The sequence below is a fragment of the Bombina bombina genome, chromosome 5 (assembly GCF_027579735.1).
Source record: "Bombina bombina isolate aBomBom1 chromosome 5, aBomBom1.pri, whole genome shotgun sequence".
Classification (NCBI taxonomy): domain Eukaryota; kingdom Metazoa; phylum Chordata; class Amphibia; order Anura; family Bombinatoridae; genus Bombina; species Bombina bombina.
Genome location: NC_069503.1, coordinates 259,625,289 through 259,650,017, shown reverse-complemented (window position 1 = coordinate 259,650,017; position 24,729 = coordinate 259,625,289). Strand labels below are relative to the sequence as shown.

Sequence of the window (24,729 nt, the reverse complement as noted above, 5' to 3'; positions counted from 1 at the left end):
TGGATTCTGAAAAAAGCAGGGTGGTGAAAGAATCCATCCAGGTGGTTTCTTTCACCACCCCTTTTGCTCTCTCTCCCCCTCTCTTTTGCTCTCTTTTCTCCCTCTCTTTTGCTCTCTCTGCCCCCTCTCTTTTGCTCTCACTCCCCCCTCTCTTTTGCTCTCACTCCCCCCTCTCTTATGCTCTCCCTCTCCCCTCTCTTATGCTCTCCCTCTCCCCTCTCTTTTGCTCTCCCTCTCTCCCCTCTCTTTTGCTCTCTCTCTCTCCCCTCTCTTTTGCTCTCTCTCCCCTCTCTTTTGCTCTCTCTCCCCTCTCTTTTGCTCTCTCTCTACCCCCCTCTCGTTTGCTCTCTCTCTCCACCCTCTCATTTGCTCTCTCTCCCTTCTCATTTGCTCTCTCTCCCTTCTCATTTGCTCTCTCTCCCTTCTCATTTGCTCTCTCTCCCTTCTCATTTGCTCTTTCGCCTCTCTCAGTCTATGTGTTGTTAATAAAAAAAAAATTGAACTACAGAAAAAAATAAACAAATTATCAAAAATAAAAAAATAAAACCTAATCCCTATGAAAATAAAAAAGTCCTCCAAAATAAAAACACCCCCTAATCTATTGCTAAACTTACAATAGTCCTTATAAGAGCGTTTTGCAAGGCATTGCCCTAAGTTAAACAGCTCTTTTGCAGTTACCAAAAATTCTAAGCTTCCCCTAACAGTAAAACCCACCATCCACCAAACCCCCCAAAATAAATAAACCTAACACTAAAAAACTAAAAACAGCCAATAGGATTTCAGTAGCTCTCATTCTATTGGCTGATTTGAATTTGAATAATCAAATCAGCCAATAGGAATTCAAGGGACCCCATCTTTAATCACGCCCCTTGAATTCACTATTCAGTTTACGGCAGTGATCGTACGAAGAGGATCCTCCACGCTCCATGGCTCCGAGGATGCTTGTCTTCAGTTCCAGGGTCGCCAGTCTTCAGCTCCGCGGTCATCGGTCTTCAGCTCTGCCCTCCTCTCCGTGCCGGATGTTCCTGGAAGAAGAAAGAAGAGGTTGCCGCTTGGAAGAAGACTTTACCGCATGGGGCTTGACTGGGGGTTAGACTTAAGGTTTTTTTTTACTTATTTTTTTATTTAGATTAGGGTGGACATTTTGTAAAAGAGCTAAATGCTTTTTTAAGGGCAATGCCCAACAAATGCCCTTTTCAGGGCAATGGGTAGTTTAGGTTTTTAGTGTTAGGTTTTTTTATTTTGGGGGTTTGGTGGGTAGTGGGTTTTACTTTTGTGGGGACTTTGAATTTGTAATGTAAAAGAGCTGTTTATCTTGGGGCAATGCCCTGCAAAAAGCAATGTTAAGGGCTACTGGTAGTTTATTCTAACAGTAGGGTGTGTTTTTATTTTGGGGGTGGGCATTTTTATTTTCATAGGGATTAGGTTTAATTTTGTAAACTTTGGTAATTTGTTTTTTTATTTTCTGTAATGTTAGCCTTTTTTATTTTTTGTAATTTTAGCTTCTTTTTTTTGTAACTTTAGTATTTTTAGTTAATTTGTGTTAATTTAGGGGGTGTTGGGTTAGGGGGCTTAGTAATTTAATTAGTTATTTGCGTTGTGGGTTTTGGCGCTTTAAGGGGTAAATAGGTTAATTAGGTTTATTGCGATGTGGGGTTTTTGTGGTTTAGTGGTTAATAGGATAAATAGGTTTATTGCGATTTGTAGGTTTTGCGGTTTAGGGGTTAATAGGTTAATTATGTTTATTGCGATGTGGGTGTTTTGCGGTTTAGGGGTTAATAGGGTAATTAGGTTTATTGCAATGTGGGGGTTTTGCGGTTTAGGGGTTAATAGGGTAATTAGGTTTATTGTGATGTGGGTGATTGACGGTTAAGGGATTAAGGGGTTAATTACTTTATTATTTTGCGATGTGTGGGTTTGCGGTGTATTTGCTAATACTTTGTGTGGGAGGTTCGTTTTTTGCTTTTTTTTTGTTTTTTTTGCTATACTTCGTGCGGGCAGTGTTTTTTTGTTTTTGTTTTTTAATGCTCTGTTTGCCTTCGCTGCATCCCGGTGGATTCCGAAAATGGCAGGGTAGTGAAAGAATCCACCTTTGGTGCGCAACTGCCGACGGCGATGGACATTACAAACTCAATTATAGTATAGATTTGCCAATTATGCAATTGTATGTATTCTGCTTTGGTATCAAGTCTTTACCAACACTAATGAAGTTACAATTACAAACACCTCTCAGTCTGAGGGGGTTGGCTCCTTTGGCTATATACTGTATACTCCATTTGTTTTAGACAAATTATTTGTAAGAAATATTCTGAAAATGTAGTTTTCAGAATATTCAGTTGCTGCACAATTTTGTATTTGTTTAATTTAAAACAAAATGAATACTAAATATTGGTTAACATTTACTTTTCATTTTCATTCAAACAAATGTAAATGTTCCATTGCTGCTGGTGATTTTTTTGTCTTCATGTTTTTAAATCACAGAATAAAACACTGAAATGTATGTATAAATGCAAACTAAATAACATTCTTAGCTTAGGGGTTTGACATAACTCCACTCTGAAATATTATACCTTCTTCATAAAGAGATCAGAAATGATGTATCTCCTGAAATAAAAATCTTTCACCTAGATTACGAGTTTTGCGTTAGAAGCTGTGCAGTGCTAATGAGCAGTTTATGCTCACTGCCCACTTACAGACAGCGCTGGTATTACGGGTTTTTACAAACCCGGCGTTAACCGCAAAAAAGTGAGCGAAGAGCAAAATTTAGCTCCACATCTCACCTCAATACCAGCGCTGCTTACGTTAGTGGTGAGCTGCTGAAACATGCTTATGCATGATTTCCCCATAAGAATCAATGGGGGAGAGCCGGCTGGAAAAAAACAAACACCTGCAAAAAAGCAGCGTAAAGCTCCTAACGCAACCCCATTGATTCCTATGGGGAAATAAAAGTTATGTCTACACCTAACACACTAACATGAACCCGAGTCTAAACACCCCTAATCTTACACTTATTAACCCCTAATCTGCTGCCCCCGACATCACTCCGGACACCGCCGCCACCTACATTATAGTTATGAACCCCTAATCTGCTGCCCCAACATTGCCGAACCCTACATTATATTTATTAACCCCTAATCTGCCACCCCCAATGTCGCTGCAACCTAACTACATTTATTAACCCCTAATCTGTCATCCACAACGTCGCCACCACTATAATAAAGTTATTAACCCCTAAACCTAAGTCTAACCCTAACCCCCCCTAACTTAAATATAATTACAATAAATCTAAATAAAATTACTACAATTAACTAAATAATTCCTATTTAAAACTAAATACTTACCTATAAAATAAACCCTAAGCTAGCTACAATATAACTAATAGTTACATTGTAGCTAGCTTAGGGTTTATTTTTATTTTACAGGCAAGTTTGTATTTATTTTAACTAGGTACAATAGTTATTAAATAGTTATTAACTATTTAATAACTACCTAGTTAAAATAAAGACAAATTCACCTGTAAAATAAAACCTAACCTAAGTTACACTAACACCTAACACTACACTATAATTAAATAAATTAACTAAATGAAATACAATTAATTACAATTAAATAAAATTATCTAAAGTACAAAAAAAACAAACACTAAATTACAGAAAATAATAAAATAATTACAAGATTTTAAAACTAATTACACATACTCTAATCCCCCTAACAAAATAAAAAAAGCCCCCCAAAATAAAAAAGCCCTACCCTACACTAAATTACAAATAGCCCTTAAAAGGACCTTTTGCAGGGCATTGCCCCAAAGTAATCAGCTCTTTTACCTGTAAAAAAAAAAAGTACAATCCCCCCCAACATTAAAACCCACCACCCACACAACCAACCCTACTCTAAAACCCACCCAATCCCCCCTTAATAAACTAACCCCTTAAAGTCTTCACCCAACCGGGCAGAAGTGGTCCTCCAGACAGGCAGAAGTCTTCATCCAACCGGTCAGAAGTGGTCCTCCAGACGGGTAGAAGTCTTAATCCAGACGGCATCTTCTATCTTCATCCATGCGGCGCGGAGTGGGTCCATCTTCAAGACATCCAACGCAGAGCATACTCTTCATCCGGAGTCTTCTTCAACAATGACGGTTCCTTTAAGTGACGTCATCCAAGATGGCGTCCCTTCAATTCCGCTTAGGCTGATAGAATTCTATCAGCCAATCGGAATTAAGGTATGAAAATCCTATTGGCTGATGCAATCAGCCAATAGGATTGAAGTTCAATCCTATTGGCTGATCCAATCAGCCAATATTGTTATATTGTAGCTAGCTTAGGGTTTATTTTACAGGTAAGTATTTAGTTTTAAATAGGAATAATTTAGTGAATTGTAGTAATTTTATTTAGATTTACTTAAATTATATTTAAGTTAGGGGGGGTTAGGGTTAGACTTAGGTTTAGGGGTTAATAACTTTATTATAGTGGCGGTGATGTTAGGGCCGGCAGATTAGGGGTTAATAATATTTAAATAGTGTTTGCGATGAGGGAGTGCGGCGGTTTAGGGGTTAATATATTTTTATAGTGGCGGTGATGTCCGGTTTGGCAGATTAGCGGTTAAAATTTTATTTTAGTGTTTGCGATGTGGGGGGGGGCTCGGTTTAGGGGTTAATAGGCAGTTTATGGGTGTTAGTGTACTTTTTAGCACTTTAGTTAAGAGTTTTATGCTACGGCGTTGTAGTGTAAAACTCTTAACTACTGACTTTAAAATGTGATAGCAGGCTTGACAGGAGAGGGTGTACTGCTCACTTTTGGTCAGACTCGTAATACCGGCGCTATGCAAGTCCCATTGAAAAAAGAGGATACGCAATTGACGTATTTGATTTTGCGGTATTTCCGAGTCTGGCCAAAAAAGTGAGCGGTACACCTGTATCTTCAAGACTCGTAATACCAGCGGGCGTTAAAAAGCAGCGTTGGGACCGGCCAACGCTGCTTTTTAACCCTAACGCACAAATCGTAATCTAGCCGTTTGATTTTAAAATTAATTGATATATTAGGATTTTGGCTGCAAAATTTACAGTCTTTATATTAAATGGTCTCAAATATTTATAGATAAAGCCCTAGACTGGTAATAAATAGTCCCTTTAATACCAACATTTCTCTTACAATCTATTACTTCAGATATTACTTATCTCCCTCATGATTATGAGTGAAGACCAATGCTCATAGGGATAAGCATTTTTATTTTTTTGTAGTAACTAGAAATAGGTCAGGAAAATCTGCTTGGAAGTCTAAAAATAATTATTCAAAATCAGCCCCTTTCAGAAGTTGGTTGAAACATTTTCATGAGACTTGGCTTTTAAATTTTCTCACCTTGCCCTCCAAAATGGGAAACATAGAAAGTGGCTTCCATGACCCAATATTCACACTGCCATAAAAGAGTTTATTAATGCCTAGGGTCCTCATTTCATGACAGCCTATCAGCATTGCTATGGTCAGTGCCTTTCCTGTCTTGGGTGGTAAAGTTGTATAACTGCTGTGAGTGGAAGAGGTTTCCATTTTCCCCAGCCACCCTTTTAACCATACTAAGGGATTGTGATAGTCCCAGCTATACAAGTATGACTATAATTTCTTCAATTCCCAAATGAGGATTAAGTACATGTTACCAATTGTAGCATAGGCCACTTCTTGATCCAGTATACCTGGTGAGGTATACAGTTGTGTGCTCATGCCAGTTAAATTTTACATTGCTGAGAACTGCCCCAATATTATAGGTAGATGCATCAGTCTGTACCACAAACTGCTTTATGTATTCCAGAGCACCTGAATTTTATTGTTACTCCTGCCTACCTGATCCTGTCTAGTGTCTCTGCTCAGCAGGTTAGGTGGTTTCCCCAAGTCTTACTAAACATTGCTATATTGTCCAAGTAGGCCCTAGTGTGTCCTCAACTAACCCTATAAGATCTGGCAATTAGTCCCAGAGCTTCACCACATACTCTATCACCTAGATGTCTTAAGTGGTGAATTTGCCTCATGGAAAAATCTGAGCAGTATGTGAACTCTGCTACAAAAAAAAGGAGTTTGAAGGGAAAGATCCCAGTTGACTTCTGAGATTGCAGTCCAGTTTCACCCGAGGAAGGGGAGGAGTACTGAAACGCATAGTAAGGATTACAGACCTGGCCAGGCAAGCAGTTCATTGATGCCATGATGCTGGGTCCAAATAGCCACCATTTAATTACATTGTTTCCCATGTTTAAGACCAGCTCAGGAAATGGCCTGGAGTACAAGATTTACTATATATTTATCCTATGGTGGGTTAAAGGGACAGTCTAGACCCAATACATAATTTTGAATACTTATTGTTACGTACCAGTGAAGCATCCTGCAACTAATTTATTAGCTTGTAAAATGTACAAACATTGAAATATCCAATATTCACACCAATATTTATTATACCTGTTGAAGGGGAAGGACCCTCAAATGTGTATTGTTTGTGACCTCAGTCTAATCAGGCAAGTGTTTGTTGTATCTATTTTATGTGTCTCTTACAAAATGTTATTGCTTAATTTTATTTATTCACATTTTAAAAGCTCTTTAAGTTTGTTTGTTACAATTGGTTGATTCTGTGGGGCCTATTTATCATGATGTGAGCGGACATAATCCGATATTGTGCATCATTTCCGCTGCACATCGATAAATGCCGACAGCATATGCTTTCTGCATTTATCTTTGCACCAGCATTTCTGGTGAACTGCTGGTGCAATGCCGCCCCCTGCAGATTTGCATCCAATTGGCCGCTAGCAGGGGGTGTAAATCAACCCGATCATATTCGATCGGGTTGATTTCCTGCAATGTCTGTCCGCCACCTCAGAGCAGGAGGACAGGTTATGGAGCAGCGGTCTTTAGACCGCTGCTTCATAACTTGTGTTCCTGGTGAGCTTGAAGGAGCGCCAGAAACACGGGACATCAAGCTCCATTCGGAGTTTGATAATTCGGCCCCTGTGAATCTATATCCACCGGACGTGTATCCTGTTCATCTACAGGGAGTGCAGAATTATTAGGCAAGTTGTATTTTTGAGGATTCATTTTATTATTGAACAACAACCATGTTCTCAATGGACCCAAAAAACTCATTAATATCAAAGCTGAATATTTTTGGAAGTAGTTTTTAGTTTGTTTTTAGTTTTAGCTATTTTAGGGGGATATCTGTGTGTGCAGGTGACTATTACTGTGCATAATTATTAGGCAACTTAACAAAAACAAATATATACCCATTTCAATTATTTATTTTTACCAGTGAAACCAATATAACATCTCAACATTCACAAATATACATTTCTGACATTCAAAAACAAAACAAAAACAAATCAGTGACCAATATAGCCACCTTTCTTTGCAAGGACACTCAAAAGCCTGCCATCCATGGATTCTGTCAGTGTTTTGATCTGTTCACCATCAACATTGCGTGCAGCAGCAACCACAGCCTCCCAGACACTGTTCAGAGAGGTGTACTGTTTTCCCTCCTTGTAAATCTCACATTTGATGATGGACCACAGGTTCTCAATGGGGTTCAGATCAGGTGAACAAGGAGGCCATGTCATTAGATTTTCTTCTTTTATACCCTTTCTTGCCAGCCACGCTGTGGAGTACTTGGACGCGTGTGATGGAGCATTGTCCTGCATGAAAATCATGTTTTTCTTGAAGGATGCAGACTTCTTCCTGTACCACTGCTTGAAGAAGGTGTCTTCCAGAAACTGGCAGTAGGACTGGGAGTTGAGCTTGACTCCATCCTCAACCAGAAAAGGCCCCACAAGCTCATCTTTGATGATACCAGCCCAAACCAGTACTCCACCTCCACCTTGCTGGCGTCTGAGTCGGACTGGAGCTCTCTGCCCTTTACCGGACTGATGGGCCCATCCATCTGGCCCATCAAGACTCACTCTCATTTCATCAGTCCATAAAACCTTAGAAAAATCAGTCTTGAGATATTTCTTGTCCCAGTCTTGACGTTTCAGCTTGTGTGTCTTGTTCAGTGGTGGTCGTCTTTCAGCCTTTCTTACCTTGGCCATGTCTCTGAGTATTGCACACCTTGTGCTTTTGGGCACTCCAGTGATGTTGCAGCTCTGAAATATGGCCAAACTGGTGGCAAGTGGCATCTTGGCAGCTGCACGCTTGACTTTTCTCAGTTCATGGGCAGTTATTTTGCGCCTTGGTTTTTCCACACGCTTCTTGCGACCCTGTTGACTATTTTGAATGAAACGATTGTTCGATGATCACGCTTCAGAAGCTTTGCAATTTTAAGAGTGCTGCATCCCTCTGCAAGATATCTCAATATTTTTTACTTTTCTGAGCCTGTCAAGTCCTTCTTTTGACCCATTTTGCCAAAGGAAAGGAAGTTGCCTAATAATTATGCACACCTGATATAGGGTGTTGATGTCATTAGACCACACCCCTTCTCATTACAGAGATGCACATCACCTAATATGCTTAATTGGTAGTAGGCTTTCGAGCCTATACAGCTTGGAGTAAGACAACATGCATAAAGAGGATGATGTGGTCAAAATACTCATTTGCCTAATAATTCTGCACTCCCTGTATTTTTACTGTATGAATGATTTTATATAATAAATAATCTTGAAATTATTTGGACTTTTGTTGTTTTTTTATAGCACCTGGAAGTAGCGCTGTCAATTTGGTGCTTCACAACTTTTAAATATGAATAATAATATGAATAATGAAAATTGTGTATATATTTTAGTATGTTTAGTTTCTCCAATCACAATTGACTCATAAACAAGTTTTCCTACTCGCACACACTGATTTATGCATGTGCAATTTGAAATAGCTAACTGAAAATTATTAAATGTACACTGCTAAACTGTCATACAAGAAAAGCTAAATGGACAAGAAGATAGCTGTGGGCGGAGCTTGGCAGCCATTTTTTGACTGCTAACAAACAATCATTATTTAAAAGTTTCAAGTACTTCTTACAAGCTTATAGATGTGGAACTTGTTGCAAGATGCTTGTCTGGTATTTAACAATAAGTAATAAAGAATAAATATTGTGTCTTCACCGTCCCTTTAGCACAAAGTTACCAGTGAGCATTTATGTACTAACAAAATATTCTAATACTGAAGTGCATTTTATAATTGCATTATTATGTGTCTTTAGTGAATGTTTTTGTTTTTGGAAATTTAAATATGCTTAATCAAATGTTTGCCCACTTAACACTTTTGTAACTACTGACTGAATTGTTACTCTTTAAAGACACATGAAGTCGCAATTTTTTCTTTCATGATTCAGATAGAACATAACATTTTAAACAACTTTTCAATTTACTTCTATTATCTAATTTGCTTTGTCCTGTTGGTATCCTTTGTTGAAAAGTATACCCAGATAGGCTCAGGAGGAGCAATGCACTACTGGAAGCTAGATGCAGATTGTTAGCTGCACATTTATGCCTCTTGTCATTGGCTCATCGGTGTGGTGTTCAGCAAGCGCCCACTATTGCATTGCTGCTCCTTCAACAAAGGATATCAAGAGAATTAAGCACATTTGACAATATAAGTAATTTGGAAAGTTGTTTAAAATGTTATGTTCTATCTGAATCATGAAAGAAAAAATTGCGACTTCATGTTTAATTTTTAATTTTATGTTACTCATAGTACAAATTGCAATATCACATTTGTTTTCATGGTTTGCAGAGACTAGTTGGAATTCCATTATTACTGCTATGTTCCAGAGTTTGAAAAATCTGTATAATAGCTTTTGTTCAAACAATATTATAGGACCATCATGCACAAAATGATATGCAGCCTTTGTATGATTACATTTCAGGTTGATGTGACTTTGTTCCTGTCATTCTCCTGTGTTTACAGCTCTGAACCAATTATTTCAAGTTGTCCTGTTCTCTCATTTTGTTTCTCTACTCTGTCATTAAATGAATATGAGAGTAGATGTGATATCTTCCCTTGCACTGAATATAATCTATAAAAAATAGGCTGTTTTTATATTTAAAGATTACTTCACTTCTTATAATGTTTTTTTGTTTTGTTTTTATAACAGAGGCTCTAATGATAGCCACAAGTCTGAATTTGTTGTAAGGTTTTGGGTTAACTGATACAACCACTTCAGTGTTGCACTGAATTAGCATCGGAATTCTGTTGGGAAATTAGCTGAGCTGCATCTTAGTATGAATTTATGTTCACCTACTCATTTCATGTCTGTTACTTTAAAGTGATTTCATCCTGTTATACAATGAACTGTGAATAAGCTCACATTGCTAATTTCTAGATGCACAAGGGTATGCCATGTTTGACATTTGACTTTCCTCTATCTATACACATTGAGAGAGAGAGAGAGAAGTCATAAGCTTTACTGATAATTTATTCTATATTACATCACATTTTAAAACTAATAAGGAGTTTGGTTTGTGAGGGTTTGTGGTGCTGCAGCAAAGAAGTGTGGTTACAAATGGTTGTGGCTGTGGTTGAAGACAGCAGACATAGCACCAGTGGTGTGCTGGGGGTGATGAGCACCTTCAGTCACTATTATATCATTGCACCTTCAGTCACTATTGTATCATTCAAATTACTCAAAGGTGTCAAATGTCACACATTTTCAAAGGTAATCTTTTATTTACGTGACCTTTATCCTGATAAAGAAAGAGATAAAAATGGGGGTTTAAATCAGAAAAGCAAGAAAACATTACAAAAGGGTGTCCTACCCTTACTGGTGCCATCATTTATTTGTGGAAACCTTAATTAACAATCTAGGTCTAGAATCAGTCCAGAACAGTACACATAGAAAACAATGCAGCTAGATTAGCAGCAACAATCAATTTTCAAATCTAGTTAAACATTAAGGGCTAGATTACAAGTGGAGCGCTAATTTAAAAAGTCATAGTAGCAATTACAAGGTTGTAGTAGCAATTAGCGCTTATAAAATTAACCAGAGATCAAATCTCTGGTTAATTTTATAAATGTGCCCCAAATGCCTCCAAAATACAGTGTAGTATATTTTATTAATAAAATAACTGCACTAAGCAGTATTTTGGTGGTAAAGTTGGCAGGAGTGACGTGTTAAAAAAATGGCACTGAAAAGTGCCTCTACACTGCTTTTTAAGGGAACTGTGTGTTCCCAGTAAATATATATGTATAGGCTTATATACATATATTTATGTGTTGATATCTCTATATACACATATTAACACATAAATATATATGTAACTAATCACATACATACCCAGTACGTAAGTTGCTGTGGTTAAAATAGGTTTAAAAGCTACATTTTGGGTTTCACCTTTCAGGGAAAATTTTCAGATAATAGGTAACTGACTAAGGGATAATAGATCTTCATTCCTTCATGATCATGGGATGCATGCTTGGGTTTGGTATATGTGATGCTTCCATTTTGTGGTTTTATTTTATTGCTTTGAGTTTTGCTATTTCACGCAGTTTGGTTTGAGGTCAGTGTGACTCAACTCTTTATAGAAATTTGGACTTCGATGGCAAATTGTTAACTTTTGTTAAACTTTATATAAAAAAAATGTCAAATTCTTCTTTTTTATTGGTACATTTTATCAAGAACTCAAAAATTATTAGACAGATAAAACAATCTTTTCTCTGAATATTTCTTTAAAGGATATTTGAATTCATTATTTTAGGACCCCAAACATCAAAGGTAAAAGATGCTCCACTTTTGCTAGGTGGTACTTGCCCAGTACTCTCCCCAAGAGAACAGGGGGATTTCATCAAAACAAATTAGGTATGTAGCTTTGCTTCACCTTTGGTTTTGAAGCTCACCTAGTTGCAAAGGTCCAGTTGTACTATGTCAGTTTACCTTCTAGGTTTCTAAAGTGTTATTTACCAGTTTCTAAATGACATCAACATTCATAATTTAAGAATTAAAAAATTAAACTTTTCCAACAATATCACTGACATCTATTACTTTTTGCTACTAAAGATTTTTAAATCTATAGGACGAGATTACGAGTGGAGTGCAAAATAGCACTTTCCCAAGTGGGATATTTGTGCTCCACTGGTAATACCAGCACTTGCAATTGTGCGCTGGTATTTGAAGTGACCCTCAATGGAAGCTTTGCGCTCTTCCATAGACTCCAATGGGAGTCTCATTCTCATGCCGTGAGACACGGCATGAGAACCTAGCGCAGCAAAGGGGGTAAGTTGCGCAGTGATGGGCAGCATATTTGAATATATATTTATGTGTTTATATGTTTAGATACATATTAACACGTAAATATATATGTATATAAGCATTTACATATATATTTATAGAGAACACACAGTTCCCCATAGACCGCTATGTAAAGGAACATTTCAGTGCCGCATACTTTAACCCCTAAAACTGCTTAGTGCAGGTTTTTTTTTTGTTTTTTTTTAAAAAGATACATTTTTTTATTTTCATAAAGGGACCTCACATTTTATTTTGGAGGCCATTGGGGGACATTATTAAAAATTAACCAAAGGTCTTGTAATGGCTGGTTATTTATCACACATGCCCGTATATTTGCCTGTTTACGGGCGCATGATAAATAAACGCTCCACTTGTAATCTAGCAGTAGTGTTTTAATGAGTATATTTATGTTTGGTGCTATCCATTTGTATTTATAGGGTGTTGGCATTGGTGGGCAGATTAAATAAAATGATTGATAAAAGTTTAATAATCATAAAACTAATATGCCGAATTTAGTATGAATATAGAAATCAACTAGATAGTGTTCCTTAATAAATATGTTGTTTCTTTAAATATATGCCGAGTATTAGTTCTTTCTGACTTTAGCAATTTCAACTCACTGGGTTTAGAGTGTCTTGTGTCTTCAAATCCTTAGTGCATGACAGCTTAAAAATTGTAGATCAACCATATGACTACAGGTATTTTCTTCTTTCCACTAAAATGAATACAAGACAGAATATGCCACTGGTTTTCCATATTTTGACTTGTGCCTGAAATAAAAATGACTATTCTTATTGTAGTGATGGAAGCAGATTACTTTTAAACATATCTCTGCCCTTTACAGTTTACATTTCCATGGATTGCAGGTGTTTTAGATTCTCCTAGAATCTATCATGGCTTTGGTGAGAGTATATATAGCAAGTGTATTTTTATTGACTTATTTAGTTGGCTGAGAAACGCGTTGATTTTTTTAATAAAATATCTGTTTTATTATATACACTTGCTCATATCTACCTGTGGATATCTGACATTGTGGGATTGTATCCTGAGATATCCTAAGTTTAGTCAACTAGGCGGCTGTGAAGTTCCAGCTTACATATATAGCAGCTGAGGGTGCATTTGAGATGTAAGTTTGTACAATCTCTATTTATTGCCAATAGTCAGACTGTGCTGGGCCATGTGGTATTGTGCTTTCCTATTATAGGAGTTCGATCTACCATTGGTTCTGTTTCTGTGGTTTGATTAGACTTGGATATTCCCTATACAATCAGCTGGACTACTGCAAAGCTCCAACCCACTCTACAAGCACCTTATTGGTGCCATTTTTTTGTGAGTAGTTTAAATATATCATATATCACACATCTCCATACCAAACTGTACTAGGTCATACGGCGCCTTTGTGTTTCGTTCACTTTGATGATAGTCTACCTCTGGGAGACTGACCATCTCTTGACAAAGAGCTGCCGGGATCCATTACCCGATTTAATATTTAGTTTAATTATTATTATTAAACTTTATTATTAATTTGAAAACAGATAATTATAATTTTTTGAGAATTGGATTTAAAAACTCCCCCTGGTAGATATATGTGTATATATACATAGCTACATTTATTTCGTACCTTTACAATTTACTTCTATTAACTACTTTGCTTTAATCTCTTATCTGTTTAAAAACATATTGTTTAAGCTCAGGAGCAGCAGTGCACTACTTAGAGAAAACTGTTGTTTAATATTGCATGCTCTATCTTAACCATGAACAAGGCTGGATTGGCCTACCAGGACATCAGGAGATTTCCCAGTAGCTAGTTCTGGTCAGCTATAATTTAAGGTGGTGGGGATGCAGCTTTATCACCTCTCTTCTTTTCTCATTTGAGCTATATATATAAAGGTCATAATGTATTTCATTGTAAAGTTTATTTCCTAGACCATGTACCATTTTAGAAGCCCTCCTCCTAGAATGGTTTCACACTGTGAGACAGATTGACACAATGTTTTCAGTGGCTTCTGCAGATCACACTATGGAGTAATGGATACAATTGGGTTGTAGGCTGCTTATATAAGAACAATTTGGCAAAAAAAAAAAAATATATATATTACAAACTAATTTAGTTTACTTCTGAAAAAAAAATATATTGTAAAAGTAAGTATCCAAGTAATCGCCTTGAAAAATAATTGGGCATGTGGAGTCAGCACTGCTTGGCTAAAATGCAAGTCTGAAATAAGGGGGCAGTCTTCAGAGACTTAGATATAAGGTAATCACAGAGGTACAAAGTGTATAAATATAACAGTGTTGGTTATACAAAACTGGGGAATGGCTAATAAAGGGATTATCTATGTTTTTAAATAATACACATTCTGGAGTAGACTGTCCCTTTAATCCAATGAGGAGAGTTTCCTTAGAAGGCACAGGAACACCTGTATCTATATTTTATTGTGGCTGTAGTCAGATGCTCCTTGTTGCTTGTCATTGTGACCAACTATAGGGGACCTCTATTAATTATAATTAGTGTACACTGCCACAATATTGATACAGTTTTATACAGGTACTAAAAAAGAACTGCTGTGCATTTTTATGTTGAGGTTTCATAAGCAATGGCCATTGCAGAATTGTAATGCATAACATACTGACAATCAGTAAATGGAATTATCATCACATTGGACCAACTCCATAACTAAATATTTTTCTTTTATATCATGTCTGTATTTTAAAAACACTTACAGGATTTATCCTTAAGTATATTTAAATTAACCTTTCAATTGCTACTTTAAAATGGAAAAAAAAGATCACTACATTGCACAGGTACAACAGATCATTATTGCAGTACAAAACAGATCAGATGTATTATCAATATGTAACAATCACCTTCAGAAACCTAAATTATATTAGAGAAAAAAACAACAAAGGTTTGATATCATACATGAAATCATTTACATGTGCAGCAATGGCGGTGTCAATAAATATTCAGGTGCTGTTTTCTGGTTCCACATTGCAGTATACTGTATATAAAAGAGGTTCTGATATATACACCTACTGTCATCACAGCGAATTCTATCTCACACCATATTAATAGTGTTGACTTGTACACAGTAGGTATTGCTGCATATTTGCAATTCAAAATATCTCCAAAATGTTTAATTCATTTTTAATTCTAAATATTACCACAGTGGAGCTAAATTTTACAAGCAGCATAATAATCAAGTATCTCAAAGACTTTTTTAGTGTTTGCCAACAGGTCTCTGACTGCAGTATCATTTCTAGTTTTAAAATGTCCAGAGAATAATATATGCACTTTAACTTTTAGAAACTTGTATTATAAAAAGTTTTCTTTAAAGCCAGTTTATAGAATGTCTGAAATATATTTATTCTTGGGGAAAAAAGGAGGTTCTTACCTAACTTATTAAACTGACACTAAAGTCAAAATTAAACTTTAAGGGGACACTCAGGTCAAATTAAATTTTCATGATTTAGATACAGCATGTAACTTTAAACAACTTTCCAATTTACTTCCATTAAAAAAAATGTGCACATTCTTTTATATTTACACTTTTTGAGTCACCAGCTCCTACTGAGCATGTGCAAGAACTCACTGACTATACGTATATGCATTTGTGATTGGCTGATTGCTATCACATGGTACAGGGGGAGTGGAAATATATACATAACTTTGAAATTTGTTAGAAAAAAATCTACTACTTATTTGAAATTCAGAGTAAATGCTATTGTATTGTCTTGTTATCTCGCATTTGTTGATTATGCAAATCTACTGTGTTTACTGGTCCTTTAATGTTTAGAAAGAGCATAAAATGTAATATCAGCGCAATAAAAATGGCTTGCATAAACACAATAATGCTAGCGCAAAACCGTTTGCGCCCCAATTGTAATCTAGCCCTATATGTTTTTACACTTAAAGTGATGGTAAACTTTGTTCAAACGCTACTCTGCGTGTGACCCATCTTTCCAAATTAATGACACTTTAAATCATAACTTTCATGTAATATGTGTGTATTAAAAAATAATATTTGTTAAAATTGTGCTGCTGTTCCTCTGCCCGTCTATTTTCTTAGACTTTTTATTTGTCACATTCTTCAATCTTTCAATCAGAAACCAGGCCAACTGGTGTCCTTGGAAGAAACACACGCCCCTTACTTAGATGCCGCATGCGCTAGATATTTGATGCATCTCCAGAGTCTGGCCTGGGTTCTGATTGAAAGATTGAAGAAAATGACAAAAAAAAAAAGTCTAAGAAAATAGACAGGCGGAGGAACAGCGGCGTGATTTTAACTGTTAGTGAGATATTCATTTTTAATACACACATATTATATGAAAATTATGAATAAAAGTGCCATTAATTAGGAAAGATGGTTCACACGCAGCGTAGCGTTTGAACAAAGTTTACCATCACTTTAAAGGAACACTAGAGTCAAAATAAACTTTCATTAATCAGAAAGATTAGGCAGTTTTAAGATACTTTCCAGTTTACTTCCATTATCAAATTTTGCTCAGTTTTTTTTATTCACACTTTCTGAGGCACCAGTTACTACTGAGCATGTGCACAAACTCACAGGGTAATCATATACTAGTCTATGATTGGCTGATGTCTGTAACATGATGCAGGAAGACGGTAAATGGGAGAGAAAAAAAATTTTTCCAAGAAAAAAATCTACTTCTTATTTAAGTAAGTAATGATTATTGTATTATTGCATTTATTCTCGTAACACACATTCTAGAGCAGGTGATGAGTGATCAAATTAAAAAGGGATAAAAAAGATAAAAATTAAAATGTGCATGGGTGCATAAATTATTACTGTTTATCAGAGGCATACACACATATGCTGTGTGGGCCCTTGTATAAGTATTCAAGCTCAGAGAGCTGGCGAATATGTGTATTGTTCAGAAAAAAATCAAGTGAAAGACACTTGCAGAGTGTGTACTAACTAGAACTCACAACACTTCTGGGTATATATAGTAGGTGGACAGAAATAGGTAATTCCCAAAAGAATGGCGTAAAATGTAACTTTTAATTAATATAATAAAATAAACATATTAAAAACCACAAAGTGGACAAAATGATTCAGCATTGCAAAATATTGTGACCGTATACTCAACCATATATACTAGTATTGAGGGGACTAGAGTATTATTCCAGCAAGGTAGTGTACCAGGGTGTCCCCCAGTGACCTATGTATCACAGTTAATGTGAAACAGATAACTCGCAGGTGTGATGTCGAAACCCAGTGTGGCCTCTATCTACTCTGAGAGACCAAATATGTATCGTATGGGACTGCTAACCTGATATTTGCAGACTATAATATATTGGGGCCTATTTAAGAAGTGGACCATGTCTGCTGCACATCGATAAATGCTGACAGCATACACTCTCTGCATTTATCATTGCATCAGCAGTTCTTGTGAACTGCTGGTGCAATACCGCCCCATGCAGATTCTGGCCACTAGCAGGGGGTGTCAATCAACCCAATCGTATTGGACTGGGTTGATTTCCGGCGATGTCTGTCCGCCATCTCAGAGCAGGCGGACAGGTTATTGAGCAGCGAGTTTGATAAATATGCCCATTGTCTCTAGCTTGGAGTAGGTAAGGTAGTCACCACTGCAAAGTATTAGTATTAGTGGTATGAGAGCATATTAGGCAAATTAAGTTATAACTGGGAAATGAATATAAGATTGTGAATATGAGTCACTAAAATGCTATCGATTTAAGTAAAGGCGCACATTTCGCACCACCAGTTTTCAATAGATATACGCGTTGTGAATATAAGTCACTGAAGTGCTGTCTGGATCAAATAAAGGCGCACATTTTGCACCAATAATTGTTTTAATTATTAGCTGGCGGATATATACCACTGAAATGCTGTATGGTTAGACAAGGGCGCACATTTTGCACCAATATTTGTATTATTAGACTAGCTAGTGGTTATATACCGCTAAAATGCTATATGATTAAACAAAGGTGCACATTTTGCACCAACAGTTTATTACAATACTCCCTGCTTAGATGGTCAGAGATGGTCTAGACATATTGAGTGTACATAGTTTGATCATAATCTAAAGGAGAATAATTAGCACAGTTGTTATTACAATAGGGCGACACAAATCGTCAGCCTCAAGCGTTTACTAGTATGGTAACATTTAAGATACAGTAATTATAATAAGCATCAAGTTGCCACTATTGCAAATTAAAAGTAGGAAAAGAGTCCCCACTCCCCTAACTTGTTTCGCTCGTAGGCTTTATCAAAGGTGAAGCCGCTGCCTTCTTTCCGGCTATTTATAGGCTGATTCTTTGATGAGGAAAAATAACATCCAGAGGTGTGTATTGTGTCTGTGAAGACTTCATTTTTATCATACAAGCCCCTGATGATTCTCTGTGAAGGTGTAGTATTTGAATACTGGTACATTGGCCCTCACAGCATATGTGCATATGCCGTTAAAAACCTGTAGTAACTTTTACTACAAACATTTTTGCTAATAGAAGTATATTGCAAAAAAAAATATATCTAACATTGAAATGCACCCTTACACGTTTCAATTTTGACCTTTCTATCTCTTTAAAGAAATATTGCTACCTAAATCATAAGTATACGAAATGGATATATGCCACAGTGCTAAAATCTGCCTGTTAATGTGATGCAGTGAGCTAACTGTGCTATTACATAAACCTAAGCAAGCACACATCAGACATTTGTGGTAATGGTGGTGCTATATGTCTCCTACACCTGAATCATTACACATTTGCTTTTTGACAAGTACTATAAGATAAAATTACTTTTTAAAAATACTTTACCAAAATCTGGACAAAGTAAGGGCTATACAAATTGTTTTAGGGGGCTGTACTGTAGACTCTCTTTAGACTGTTACTATAACTGCATCCTGACTCTGTCAGACAAACCATGTTGATTTTATTATTACAATTATTATTATTAGTATTAGTAGTAATATTAGTAGTAACAGTGGTAGTAGTATTTTAATGTGCAACAATATATACAGTTCTCTATCTTGAACTAGGACATTATATTTTTTTCTGAGAACTAAAACAGTAATGCCAAATGAAATATTATACAGATGGTTAGGACAATGTACTGAAAAATAAGAACTAGTTTCATTGTAGAAGTTTATTTTTGGAAAATGACCTTTGCTATATGTATTTAAAAGAACATAGTGGCCAAAATGAGAATGAGTGCATTCAGTTTTTGATTTGAAGCATTTTTGCAATACACTGCATGACATTTTTAAGTAGCATACACACATATGCTGCACAACCCACAAGCTCAGAGAGCCAGTTTTGGTGTGGATCACATTATGGCCCATTAATCTTTCATCTGGCTCACGTCTATGCTGCGCAATGAAAAGTGGCTCACTTCTTAGCTGCTAAACCAGGAGTGTATTTTGGCCTAGGCAAACAAGGCACTTGCCTAGGGTGGCAAATTTGGGGGGGCAGCACTTTTTGAGTCTCACTACACACACTCACTACACACACGTGCACTTGAACAGTTACTTTGGAAATGCCATGAAAACAAAGTCATGTTACACCCTCACCAACAAAAAATATCTAAAACCTGGGGGGGGGGGGGCAGCAGAATTTTGAGCTCCTAGGGCAGCACACAACCTAAATACGCCACTGTGCTAAACGTATGAACCTTATGCATAATGTTATTGGCCTGGAATTTCATATGTGACATTAGCAAAACCCAACACAAAAACATGCTCAAATATTTATTTCAGAAATTTAATTTATATTTAACCTCAAATTAATTTAGGATACAGTGTGCCTAAAATTTATAAAGATTATTTATAAACTGCATTGTATACATATGTTGGGGACTAATATTCATTTTGTAGATAAATAATTTATTACTTTTAACCTTCATGTAATGGGTACAAAAACATGAATAATAAAGTTCAATATTTTTTCCTTGAAGAGTCATTTTTTATGCTCCAGAAACTCATTAACTGTTTTCATCTTTTGCAAAAAAGAAAAAAAGATGAAATTAAAAAGATTGAGAAGGGAGGCAACTACATTTCCCGTTTTTTTGTGTCATTTTTCACGTCTAATTACCAGACATTGTTATAATGATTTGAAAAATGTATTGCTGCTACAATTATTACATACCAGAAGCAATATGATTATTATTTTAGATTAACATTTGATGTATGCATTATTCATAAAGATGAACCTTTTGCAAGAAAATTAAATCTGGTCTTCATTTGACATTAAAGGGACAGGAAAGTTAAAATTAAATGTGCACGATTCAAATAGAGCTTGTCATTTTAAGACACTTTTAAATTCACTTCTATTTTCAAATGTGCTTCGTTCTCTTGGTAACCCTTGTTGAAAAAAAAATATCATATATCCTACACTAGTGGGAGCTAGATGCTGATTGGTGCATACACACATTATTCTCTTGTGATTGGCTAACTAGATTTGTTCCTCTAGATTTACAAATATTTTATGTATTTCATAAGAGGCATGAAAACCATTTTCTTTTCTTTCATGATTCAGATATAGGGGCCGAATTATCAAGGGCTAGACGGCCCCTGATGCCCCTGTTTCCGTGTGAGCCTTCAGGCTCGCTGGAAACAGCAGTTAAGAAGCAGCGGTCTTAAGACCGCTGCTGCTTAACTGGTCCGCCTGCTCTGAGCGGCAGACAGCAATTAACCCGATCCTATACAATGAGGTTGATTGTCACCCCCTGCTAGCGGCCGATTGGCCGCGAATCTGCAGGGGGCGACATTGCACAAGCAGTTCACAAGGACTGCTTGTGCAATGATAAATGCTGACAGCATATGCTGTCGGCATTTAGCGATGTCTGTCGGACATGATCCGCTGAGCGGATCATGACGGAAAGACCGATGATAGAATACACCAATCATCAGGTCCTGAGCATACCTTTGTATCCTTTTTAACAAAGGTTACCAAGAAAACAAAACAAATGAGATAATAGAAGCAATTTGGAAAGCTGTTTAAAATCACATGCTCTATCTAAATCGTGAAAGAAAAAATGTAGGTTTCATGTCCCTTTAAAGGTACAGTCTACACCAGAATTTTTATTGTTTTAAAAGATAGATAATCCCTTTATTACCCATTCCCCAGTTTTGCATAACTAACACATTTATAATAATATAATTTTAACCTCTGTAATTATCTTGTATCTAAGCCTCTGCAAACTGCCCCTTTTTTCATATCTTTTGACAGACTTGCAGTCTAGCCAATCAGTGCCTGCTCCCAGATAACCTCTCGTGCACGAGCACAGTGTTATCTATATGAAATACGTGAACTAACACCCTCTAGTGGTGAAAAACTGTTAAAATGCAATCTGAAAGAGGTGGGCTTTAAGGTCTAAGAAATTAGCATATGAACCTCCTAGGTTAAGCTTTCAACTAAGAATACCAAGAGAAAAAAGCAAAATTTGTGATAAAAGTAAATTGGAAAATTGTTTAAAATGACATGCTCTATCTGAATCATGAAAGTTTATTTTGGCCTAGACTGTCCCTTTAAGATATTACACACACTAAGAAGAAAATGTTATTTCATAGTATAACATAATTATATTGTACTAGACTAGTTATGCAATGCAATTCGGCCCTTGATAATTCGGCCCTTATATCTGAATCATGAAAGAAAAGAAAATGGGTTTCATGTCCCTTAAGAAATACATACAATATTTTTAAATCTAGAGGAACAAATCTAGTTAATCTAGTTAGCCATGAAAGAGAATAATGTGTGTAGACACCAATCAGCATCTAGCGCCCACTAGTGTAGGATATGTGCATATTCTTTTTCAACGAGGGTTACCAAGAGAACGAAGCACATTTGAAAATACAAGTGAATTTAAAAGTGTCTTAAAATCACATACTCTATCTAAATCGTGAAAGAAAAAATGTAGGTTTCATGTCCCTTTAAGATAATACACACACTAAGAAGGAAATGTTATTTCATAGTATAACATAATCATATTGTACTATACTAGTTATGCAATGCAAGTTAGGATTTTTCTGCCAAAGCAAATCTGTATGCCCTAAACTGATGTTCTTATTTTTAAAGAATGCAAACATCTTTTTTTTGTACTGACCATAAAAGTACAACAAAGGGACATAACAAATGGGGTATTGTTTTTTTCTTTGTTGCAAATTAAAGTTATATGAAACCAAAAAATGTTCTTTTGTGATTCAGAAAAAGATTATAATTAAAAAAAAGTTTCCAGTTCTAATATCAAATTTGCTTTGTTCCCATGTTCCCTTTAATAATAATAATAATGTTATTAGAGATTTTTATTTATTTAAAAAAACACTGATGTTGCTGTGTTTACTAAAACAACTTCTTGTTTTTATGTCAAAATACATTCATAATTTTGTGTTCATTTAAAGGGACACTAAAGCCATTTTTTTTTCTTTCATGATTCAGATAAAGTATGCAATTTTAAGCAGCTTTTTAATTTACTCCTATTATCAATTTTTTTCTTCGTTCACTTGCTATCTTTATTTAAAAAGCAGGAATGTAAAACTTAGTAGCTGACTCATTTAAGGTTCCGCACCCTGCATAACACTTGCTTACTGGTGGCTACATGTAGCCACCAATAAGCAAGCGTAACCAAGGTTCTGAACCCAAAATTGGCTGGCTACTAAGCTTTACATACCTGCTTTTTAAATAAAGATAGCAAGAGAACGAAGAAAATTTGATAGGAGGAGTAAATTAGAAATATGCTTTAAATGCTCTTTCTGAATCATGAAAGAAAACATTTGGGTTTAGTATTTAGTATGTACTACCATGACTAACTGGATCACAAAATGTATATGTGTATAAGTGACACTGAAATTTTGTCTTTCTTCCTTGCAGATGTTTCTTACACAGCAAACCCAAATATATCTGGCACAGAAAGTGTTATTGTTGACTTCAGTCACAGAAGGAAACGACATTCAGTGATTACAAACAAGCACAATATTGGTCAGGATTTCTCAGACTCAGCAGGGATCAGTAATATGTTTCTTGACGATGGAAATGACAATGGCACAGAGGTCAAGGTATGGACACCTATTACTGACCATTAACTGATCAGTTAGATTAGTGCTTTCAAAAGCTTTTATGTTTATGGTTTCTATGAAGATAATCATTGTATTAGCTGCAATTATTTATGCATTTGTTATATTTGTACCACACAGATTTTTTTATTTGGTTTCCATACAAATTAGTATTATTACTAGTATTATTATTTTTTTGTGTTCTGATCCTAAGGGGCATATAGAGCTTGAAGCCCTGTGTTTCTGGCGAGCCTTCAGGCTTGCCAGAAACACAAGTTATAAAGCAGTGGTCTAAAGACCGCTGCTCTATAACCTGTCTGCGGCTCTGAGGAGGTGGACAGAACTCGCAAGAAATCAACCCGATCCAATACGATCCGGTTGATTGATACCCCCTGCTAGTGGCCGATTGGCCGCAAATTTGCAGGGGCGGCATTGCACCAGCAGTTTACAAGAACTTCTGGTGCAATGATAAATGCTGACAGCGTACGCTGTCGTCATTTATCGATGTACGGCGGACATGATCCGCAATATCGGATCATCTCCATCCGCACCTTGTTAAATAGGTTCCTAAATGTAAAATTGAGGTTACTTGTATCAATATACATTGTAAATTAAGTTTTTTCAGATGTCACCCTAGCTGCCAAAAGAAAATTGACAAAGACTAAATCAAGTGAAATCAAAAACATTTCTGAAATGTAATTGGCCATACCCAGAACTGCTTATATGCACACACCAGGGTCAATTGTCTATTACATTATCACATATTTAGAATAAATTAGGACCTGCTTTGTTAAAACAATGAATTTCTGCATACTGCAATCTTTTAGGGCTAATTTATAGTTATTTCAGTAATTTAGCTACTTTTAAATTGCTTGTCCTGTTTTACAAAGAAAATCAAAAAGAAAAAAAAGCATAAATTACTGAAGCTTGACTTGCTCTTATAAATAATAAAACAAAGCATTTATGTTAATTTGTGTCACTATAATAATGGAGAGAAAAATGTTGCTAGATTGTTGCATTTAAAAACAGTGAAACAGGACTCAATACCAGATGCATGCAAGTTTGTCAATTCTCTTTATCCAAAACATGTCAGTTCTTCGAAGTATGAGCTTCATTTCCTGAAAATAAATGCTGAAACTTTTGATAACTACTTAGTTTAAAAGTGTTTCTAAGCCCCTGTGTTTGATGTCAATTTATTAAAGGTACCTATTTTTAATTGTTTTAAACTTAAGAAATGTATAATTAAGGTTTGCAAATAAAAATAAAGACTATGGAGCCTGTTTATTAAAGGTCTTGCGGACCTGATCCGACAGTGTGGATCAGGTCCGCAAGACCTCGCTGAATGCGGAGAGCAATACGCTCTCCGTATTCAGGATTGCACCAGCAGCTCACAAGAGCTGCTGGTGCAACGCCGCCCCCTACTGACTCGCGGCCGCCAGCAGGGAGGTGTCAATCCGGTGATTCCTGTCCGCCTCATCGGAGCAGGCGGACAGGGTTATGGAGCAGCCGTCTTTAGACCGC

General features: G+C 36.3%; 1 protein-coding gene across 1 annotated transcript in view; it reads left to right on the top strand.

Moving 5' to 3' along the window:
* PLXDC2 (plexin domain containing 2) overlaps positions 1-24,729 on the top strand; it is a 1,268,934-nt gene that overhangs the window by 369,489 nt on the left and 874,716 nt on the right. The window contains exon 2 of the mRNA XM_053713963.1: positions 23,027-23,211. Coding sequence (XP_053569938.1) covers positions 23,027-23,211 — 185 coding nt within the window. The remainder of the gene's footprint in view (positions 1-23,026; positions 23,212-24,729) is intronic.